Source organism: Mus musculus, chromosome 9 (assembly GCF_000001635.26).
Source record: "Mus musculus strain C57BL/6J chromosome 9, GRCm38.p6 C57BL/6J".
Lineage (NCBI taxonomy): Eukaryota > Metazoa > Chordata > Mammalia > Rodentia > Muridae > Mus > Mus musculus.
In genome coordinates this window covers 20163680-20173680 of record NC_000075.6, presented here as the reverse complement: position 1 = coordinate 20173680, position 10001 = coordinate 20163680, and the positions used below count along the sequence as shown (strand labels likewise).

General features: G+C 39.9%; 1 protein-coding gene across 1 annotated transcript; it reads left to right on the top strand.

Annotated features, from left to right (window-relative positions):
• Positions 1–2111: 2111 nt before the first annotated feature.
• Positions 2112–3047, top strand: Olfr870 (olfactory receptor 870). Its single transcript, NM_146904.1, has one exon. It carries the CDS (start codon positions 2112–2114, stop codon positions 3045–3047), a length of 936 nt encoding a protein of 311 aa, NP_667115.1.
• Positions 3048–10001: the final 6954 nt, after the last annotated feature.

The following is a 10001-nucleotide window of genomic DNA, read 5'->3' as shown; positions in this document are numbered from 1 at the left end:
AAAGATTCTCCTGGACAAAACCCTTGAGGGACTTAAATATCACTATGAATTCTACATTGTAGAACCTGGTGACATAATTTACAGTGAAGTTGTTCTCTTCTACTTCTTTATCATATGATCTAAATGAAGAAAGCCAGAGCTTCCATTCTCTCTCAGCCTAGAGCAAGCATTTGTGGCTTTTCTTGTACACTCACTTGCTTGGGACTATCTTAGGCTTCTGCTGATAAGCGAGCCTCCCTTTCTATACCTACTTTCCTTTTGTATGTTGTGCTTACTTGAATTTGTCTTTAAGAAGAAAGAGTCTACTTATTTTATCAAAGAAATTAGTTTCTAAAACCTGAATTTATCCATAGACAGCATATTCCTGTCTCTGGTATGCAGTGTGAAGCTGAGAACAGATTTAGAGACCAAGATGTCTTTTTTTTTTTAATTTAATTTAACAGGAGTTAGATGCATGCAGTACCCCACTAACAAAAATTAAGCCATTTTTAAGTTGAGTTTTCCACATTTGGGGAAATCTCAGAGGTCAGAACATCTGGAGTACAATGAGTATCCACATTTTTTATCGTGGTATCTTCCCTGCTAGGGAAGGATGGTGAGAAAACATTTTATAAATCATTTCACAAATAAGCCAAATTCACAAAATACCTTCAAGTATTATCCCCTATGGTGTGCACTAAATACTTGTAGAGGGTCTTTGCATCAGTGTCTTTGAATACATGATTACCCAGGAAATAAAATTATGCTCCTGACTAAGTATCTGCTTACCTTACAGTTAAGAAGAGGGGTTTTTACGCAGAGATGGAGGGTGTTTGGTCATTTTATTTGTAAATGAAAGGATGAAGAAAATGAGTATTAAGTATTTTCAAAGATGAAAGTTTAGAAGAATTTTTTTATATTCTAAACACAGCCATCACTGTCAATTCTTTGTAAAACATTCAGTTTCTATATTTATTCTTCCAATTACCTTTGTTTTAATTGCAAGATATTTAGGAAATAACCAGGAGCCATATGTTGATGACTCAGGAAAACATTATTGTTGATGCTTCTGTAGGGGAGGTACATGGTAGGATTATATAAAAATATTAATGTTAGGAAAAGTAGGATAACCTTTTGGGACATGTAGGTATCTGTGCTGGAAAAGGAATGAACTAGAATTGTGAAGGGCTGGGGTAATAAATGGAGACATTTTCTTCAATACCTTCCTGCTATCTTATTTTTCTTGCCTCTCTATAATAGGTTTCTTTAGAGCTACATTTGTTGAAGACTTCAGACAGATGCCCAGATTGTAGTGGAAATGTTATAAAGGTGGAAAGTTATTTGTTCATATATTCATTCATTCATTAATTCAGCTGTTAAAACAGTGTGAAACTGTTCTTCTATATCAAATAATCACCTTGTATTGAGACCTGATGGGAGTGATAATCAACCAGAAATGTATTATATATGCAAAACAGGCAGGCATTAAGAAGATAAAGATGGCCAGGCCTTGGTGGTTCACGCCTTTAATCCCAGCACTCTGGAGGCAAACGCAGGCAGATTTCAGAGGTCGAGGACATCCTGGTCTGCAGAGTGAGTTCTAGGACAGCCAGGACTACACAGAGAAACCCTGAATCAAAATAAAATAAAATAAAATACAATAGAATAAAATAAAATAAACAAAAAAGAAAAAAGAAGATAAAGATGTCTAAGAGAAGAATGAGATTTCAAAAGGAATGGATACAGAGAAGGTATGGTCATATTCACAGAGACCTTTCTGAATGATCAGAACTTAGTGTAACCACTGAAAAATGTTGAGAAGTGAAGTTGGAAATCAGAGTTGATCCATCATAAAGGATTACAGCACTTTTAGAAACTGACTGCTTTGATCTAACACTTCCAGAGGTTATCTGGTCTTCATGTGGTTTAAAATTTGTAGAGTTAGCAGTTCTAAGTAGAGATAAGGTAGAGAAACTAATAATGATGAGAAAATGCAGGATTCCTAATTTTTATTGTAATAAAAGCTTTATGTACAGTTATTCCAACACATAAAAGGACAGAGACCTTAGAGACTGTAGTGTATGTTCCTCAATCTTTCTCTCCAGTAGGTGTCTAGCTTATTTGTCAACAACATGAAACCAGAAAACCAAACAAATATTTTAGAATTTTTGCTTCTGGGGTTTTCCCAATATCCAGAGCATCAACCCATGCTATTTGGACTGTTTCTGCTCATGTTTGTGGTCGCTGTGCTTGGGAATCTTCTCATCATTCTGGCCGTCAGCATTGACTCTCACCTGCATACTCCCATGTACTTCTTTCTATCTAACCTGTCCTTTTCTGACATTGGTTTCATCTCTACAACTGTCCCTAAGATGTTGGTGAATATCCAAACACAGAGCAAGTCCATCTCCTATGCAGAATGCATCACCCAGATTTATTTTTTCATGCTCTTTGGAGGCATGGACACACTTCTCCTCACCGTGATGGCCTATGACCGATTTGTGGCCATCTGTCACCCACTTCACTATTCAGTCATTATGAATCCTCAACTAAGTGGTTTGCTAGTTCTTGTATCATGGTTTATTAGCTTTTCATATTCTCTGATACAGAGTCTATTGATGCTGCGGTTGTCCTTCTGTACAAATCAGATAATTAAACACTTTTACTGTGAATATGCCAAAGCCCTCACTATAGCCTGCTCAGATACACTAATCAATCATATCCTTCTTTATATTGTGATATGGGTCCTTGGCTTCATCCCTTTCTCAGGGATCCTTTATTCATACTATAAAATTTTTTCTTCAATTTTGAGAATTCCATCAACAGATGGAAAATATAAAGCATTTTCTACCTGTGGGTCTCATCTATCGGTGGTTTCTTTATTCTATGGGACAGGCCTTAGTGTGTACCTTAGTTCTGATGCTACTTCCTCCTCTGGGAAGGGCGTGGTGGCCTCAGTAATGTATACAGTGGTCACCCCCATGCTGAACCCTTTCATCTACAGCTTGAGGAACAAAGACATTAAGAAGGCCTTAAAAACACTTGGGAGAATACTTCTTTTAAAGTGATAATTTCACTGGTTTTAGACATCTGAACTGATAGAAATAAAATAGTGAACTAAAGAAATTCTGTACTATAATCATGTAGAAATTTTATCCAGTTTGTTGGTCTATCTTTGATTAAAATTATACTGTGAATATTTCTATCTGAAATTTCTATGATGCCTCCTTTTTTATTCGAAGTTCTTTGTCTCCTCCCCTGTTTTATACGACATATTTCTTTACTTCAGTACAAAGTCTACATTTCAGCATGCCAATATAACCATTCAAATACCAATTCATGAATTGTTTAGTAAAAGTTATGCAATGGCTCATTTACAGAAAGTCCATGTATATATATATAACACTGTTGTGGGTTGGTCCGACTCTGTATTCTGATATTAATTCTGCTTCCTGAAGAGGGATTGCCCCTGCAGTACATCACATACTCAGGTGATCTCATGTGAACCTTTCCCCAATTTTAACTGGCCAATAAAGGCTAGAACCTGTGATTGGGCAGTGGAGGGGAAAGGTACGACTGGGCATTAAAGAGTGGGAGGCAGGTAGAGAGATAGAAGAGGATGAGAGGATGAAGGAAGACAATGGACAAGAACCATGCTGCCAGTAGAAACCACAAGTATCAAGAGGTCTTATAGATGGGGAATAAGTTAGTATAGTATTAGATTTGCCCAATCTAGGCATATAACTTATAATTATAATAAAAGGATTGTATGTTTTTATATGGGTTTATTGGAGTTGGAAATCCTATAACATAATACCCATGACTATAAATGATACTTTAGTAACATGCTAGGATATATGTTACTAGTAGACATTCCTTTCTGCATAGGCTAGACCTTGCCATGACCTCTACTCACCATGCAAAAATCACCACTGGGATTTTAGATCAGAAATTTCCACTTGAGAGGAACTTGTATCTTGTCACTACATACTGACTGAAGTGGGAATCTATGCTGTGAATACTTTTGTCCCTCTGGTGTATATGTCAAATTGTGACAACCAATGTCATTTTATTAAAAAGAGAAATTTGGAAGCAACAGTGGTAGCCTCAGAAATAGCTTCTTATAGAAGCTAAAGTTCACTTAGAGCCTTTGTATCTCTACTACAACATGAGACCATAGTAGGAAGGCACTCTCTATGAGCCAGAAAATTGCCTCTGTGTAGACACCAAATCTGTCATTTCCTAATTCAAATTTTATTGTATAGCAGATATTTAACCTAAGAGATTTGTTATAACATTCTTAATATATTATCCCCTATGATGAAAGGATGTAAAATGATCTTGAAACCTGAAATGTATACAATGTATCAAGGCACTGTAAGAGATATACTCTGTTGGAGAGAGCAGTACTTAGAAAATCTCTATAATATAATATAAATGACTTATACAAGATAACATTCCAGATGCACAAGGAGCTACTTAGGAGATGTACCCAAGCAGCTGTTTCATTCCATCATCCTACTTGTATACTGTTCTGTGGGTGTTTCTCAGCTACCTGCAAAAACTGCTTTGCTCTTGGATAGCAACCCTACCATGTGAATCGATATAAGGCAGCCAGTTTAATTGAAAAAGATAAAAAACAGTCACTTCAATGAGATAACTCGTGTTATTTGCCCTTTAATTTGACCTTTTACTGATGCAAGGTTGTTGGCCTATGCTCTCGCCATCTGGTTAAGCAAATAAAGGAAAAGGAAGGAAAGGAAGGCCTTCTATAGGAGATTAGGCTGCAGCTCTGTAGGTGAAGGCTTTCTTCATGGCTCCCCATGGGGGATCTTGATGAAAAGAGACAGTCCAGGGTTCTAAACAGTTTACTGTCATGGAGGAGAGTGGATGCATAAAACTAAACTCCACTTCTCAGGGTGGACCTGAGATTAAATACCTTTTGCAGGCAGGGATGTCTGGAAAGGAAAGTTTATTAGCTAAGTGCTCCAGAGTACACATGATAGGGTCCATAGCTCCAGCTGCTAGTGTAACAGAGAATGGCCTTATCTGGCATCAATTGGAGGAGAAGTCCTTGGTCCTGTGAAGGCTTGATGCCCCAGCACAGGGGTATGTTAGAGCAGTGAGGTGGGCGTGGGGTACTGTGTAGAGAAGCACCCTCATAGAGGCATAGGGAATAAGAGGTGGGATGGGGGGGGGGTTGGAGGGGAAACAGGGAAGGTGGATATCATTTGAAATGTAAATGAATAAAATGCTTAATAAAATAAAGAACTGGCTCCTTGATAGTCTTTTGGAGTTCATGAATGCTTCAGAGCACAACACTCCCTTATGGTCTGTACCACCTCTGTGGCAGATCAGGGTACCCCAATCTGCCCCAGTCAGCATCACATAGTCTGTAGGACTCTCAGGAGACCTACAGCAGCCAGGGCAACAGGTGAGACCACCACCCACATAACTGCACTAGCTGGGACTCCCAAGGAGCCCAGCAGACACAGTACCCCTCCCCTCTTCACCAGCAGTATCTCTCTTCTGGTCTGTGCCTCTGCTAGGGCAGATAGACATGACTGCCCTTCTCATCACCCCACAGTCTGTATGTCTCCCAGGAGATCTGTTGTATCCAGGGACACAAGAGGCAGGCTCCAGAGAGAGATACCAAGGCCAGTTAACACCAGACAGAGATAACCAGATGTTGAGAGGCAAGTGCAAGAACAGAAGCAACAGAAGACATTTTTTTTTTGGCACTATCAGAACCAAGTTCTCCCACCACAGAAAGCCCTGGATAACCAACACACCTGAAAAGCATGATGTTGACCTAAAATGCCATCTCATGAAGACAACAGAGACCTTTAGAGATGATTAAATAACGTTACTGAAAGAAATGCAGGAAAATGCAGCCAAACAGATAGATGCCCTTAAAGAGGAAACAAATAAATCTCTTAAAGAAATACAGTAAAACACAATCAACCAGGTGAAGGAATTGAACAAAGCAGTCCAAGACCTAAAAATGGAAGTAGAAACAATAAAGAAATCATATATGGGGGAAAATGAAAAACATAGGAAAGAGAGCAGGAACAACAAAATACAAGAGATATAAGAAAGAATCTTGGCCATAGAAGATAACTTAGGAGATATTGACATAATGGTCAAAGAAAATACAAAGCATAAAAAAGCTCCTAACCCAGCTGAAGGGGTCTGTAACCCTATAGGAGGACCAACAATATGCACTAACCAGTACCCACCAGAGCTCATGTCTCTAGCTACATATGTAGCAGAAGATGGCTTAGTCGGCCATCACTGGGAGGAGAAGCCCTTGGTCTTACAAAGGTTATATGCCCCAGTACAGGGGAATGTCAGGGCCAGGAAGCAGTAGTGGGTGGGTTGGGGAGCAGGGCAGGGGAAAGATATAGGGGACTTTCGAGATAGCATTTGAAATGTAAATGAAGAAAATATCTAATTAAAAAATTGTTTAAAAAAAAAGCTCCTAACCCAAGATATCCAGAAAATCCAGGACACAATGAAAAGACCAAACCTAAGTATAATAGAAATTAAGGGAGTCAAAGGAGCAGAAAACATCTGCAACAAAATCATAAAAGAAAAGTTCTACAACCTAAAGAAAGAGATATCCATAAAAGTACAAGAAGCATATAGAACAACGAATAGATTGAACCAGAAATGAAAATCCTCGCATCACTTAATAATCAAAACACTAAACACACAGAACAAAGAACATTAAAAGCGGTAAGGGGGAAAGGTCAAGTAACATATAAAAGCAGACATATCAGAATTACACCAGACTTCTCAACAGACTCTAAAAGCCAGAAGATTCTGGACAGATGTCACTCAGACCCTAAGAAAACACAAAGACCAGCCCAGGCTACTATATCCAGCAAAACTCTCCATCATCATAGATGGAGAAACCAAAATATTCCATGACAAAACTATATTTAGGCAATATCTATCTACCAATCCAGACGTACAGAGGATTCTAGAAGGAAAACTTCAACACAAGGAGGGTAACTAGATCAAAGTAAAAACAAGAGATTAAACATCTCACAACAAACCAAATCAGAGAGAATCACCCACATGTAGTACCACCTCCAACAACAAACAAAACAGGAACTAACAATTACCTATCTTTACCATTTCTCAGCATCAATAGACTCATTTCCCAATAAAAAGACAAACTATCAGATTGGATATGCAAGCAAAATCCAGCATTTTGCTGCATACAAGACAAAGACAGACACAACCTTAGAGTAAAGGGCTGGAGAAAAGTTTTCCAAGCAATTGTTCCCAAGAAACAAGCTGGAGTAGCCATTCTAATATTCAATAAAATAGACTTTCAACCAAAAGTTTTAAAAAGCCACGTGGAAGGACACTTCATATTCATCAAAGGAAAAATCCACTGAAATGAAGTCGCAATTCTGAACATCCTTGTACCAAATGCAAGAGTACCCACATTTAAAAGAAAGTTTACTAAAGCTCAAAACACGCATTGAACCTCACACAATAATAGTGGTAGACTTCAACACCCCACTCTCACCAGTGGACAGGTCATTGAAACAGAAACTAAACAGCGACACAGTGAAACTAAAAGAAGTCATGAACCAAATGGATTTAAGAGATATCTACAGAACCCGTAGGAACACCAGCAGTCTCAACTAACCTGGACCCCTAGGAGCTCACAGACACTGAGCCACCAACTAGGCAGCATACACGAGCTAGTCCAAGGGCCCTAGAACATATATAGCAGAGGAATAATGGTTTGACCTCAGTGGTAGAATAGGTGCCTAATCCTTGAGAGACTTGAGACCCCAGTGAGAGGAGAAGCCTGGTTGGGAGCAAGCATCCTCTCAGAAACAGGGAGGAGGAATGGAATGAGGAACTATGGGAGGAGGACTAGAAGGGGACAACAGCTATATTATAAATAAACAAACATATTTAAAAAAAAAAAAACTATGTTCAGCTGGGCAGTGGTGGCACACACCTTTAATCCCAGAACTTGGGAGGCAGAGGCAGACAGATTTCTGAGTTCAAGGACAGCCTGGTCTACAGAGTGAGTTCCAGGACAGTCAGGGCTATACAGAGAAACCCTGTCTCAAAAAAATTGTTACTTTCCAAAAGCACCAATCTCCAATACTATTAATTGGTAAGCAACTCCTTCAGTCTCTGTTCCTTCTTTGACCCTGCATTTCTTAGAGACAGGACAAATTTTGGGTCAAAAGTTTTGTGGGTTGGGTAGTGTCCTTATTCCTCCCCTGGGTGGGTCCTACCTGGCTACAGGAGGTAGTCATTTCAGGTTTCATAATTCCACTGGTATGAGTTTCACCTAAAGTCACCACTGTAGACTATGGGGAGCCTGCCCAACTGTATGTCTCTGACATATCCTAGAGATGCCCCCACCCCTGCCAGCCACAGATCTCCATTCACTCTCCCGGCCTCTGACCCTCCCTCTCCTGTCTCTCCCCCACCCCCCATTTGCCCTCTCTATTCCGTTTCTCTCTTAGTTCTCTCCCTCCATCTGCTTCCTAGAGACCCATAACCAAACTTTGAATGGACCTTAGGGACTCTTATGGAAGAGTTGGGGAAATGATTGAGGGCCCCAAAGGGGATAGGAATTCCACAGGAAGACAAACAGAGTCAACTACTCTGGACCCTTGGGGGATCTCAGAGACTGAACCACCAACGAAAGAGCATGTACCATCTGGAACTAGCCCCCCTCCCATACATATGCAGTAGATATGCAGTCAAGTCTTCATGTGAGTCTCCCAGCAACTGGAGTGGGAACAATCCCTAAAGCTGTTCTATATCTGTAGAATCTGCTCCCCTGGCCGGGATGCCTTGTCTGGCTCAGTGGGAGAGAATGCACCTGCAAAGACATGATGTGCCGTGGTGAGAGCATACACAGAGGAAGCTTCTCTCAGAGGAGAAAAGGGCAAGGGAATTGTGGGGAGGAAAAGGAGTAGGGAGCAATAACCAAGATAATAAATAAATAAATAAATAAATAAATAAATAAATAAATAAATAAATATGAGAGCTTGCCTCCAGGGAGTTTTCTGACCCCAGGACTTGGGTCTCTCTAAGGTGGGTCCACTCAGGAGAGAGCTGTGGGGAGGAAAAGGAGTAGGGAGCAATAACCAAGATAATAAATAAATAAATAAATAAATAAATGAATGAATAAATAAATAAATAAATAAATAAATATGAGAGCTTGCCTCCAGGGAGTTTTCTGACCCCAGGACCTTGGGTCTCTCTAAGGTGGGTCCACTCAGGAGAGAGCACAGGCTGCAGAAGCAGTTGAGCAGCTGGGACAGGGTCCTAAGGGCCTACATCTGCAGCCAGGAGGAGGGGCTCTTCCACAGCCCACTGTGTACTGGACTTCCCAGGAGAGAGCTTGTCTCACAAGAATGCTGACACAGGCTTACAGACTCACAGGAGGAACAAGCTCCAGCCAGAGACAGCTAGAACATCTAACACCAGAGATTACCAGATGGCAAAAGGCAAATGTAGGAATCTTACCAACAGAAACCAAGACTACTTGGCATCACCAGAACCCAGTACTCCCACCACAGTGAGTCCTGGACATCCCGAAACAGAGGAAAACCGACATTAGTATTAAAGTCATATCTCGTGATGCTGGTAGGGGAATTTAAGAAGGAAATTAATAATTCATTTAAAGAAATACAGGAGAACATAGCTAAACAGTTAGAAATCCTTAAAGAGGAAACAAAAAAACGTCATAAAGAATTACAGGAAAGCAAAGGTAAAAAGGTGAAGGAATTGAACAAAACCATCCAGGTTCTAAAAATGAAAGTAGAAACAATAAAGAGGCAGGGCAGTGGTGGCACACGCCTTTAATCCCAGCACTTGGGAGGCAGAGGCAGTCAGATTTCTGAGTTCCAGACCTGCCTAGTCTACAAAGTGAATTTCAGGACAGCCAGGGCTGCACAGAGAAACCCTGTCTCAAAAAATTTAATAATAATAATAATAATAACAATAATAATAATAATAATAATAATAAA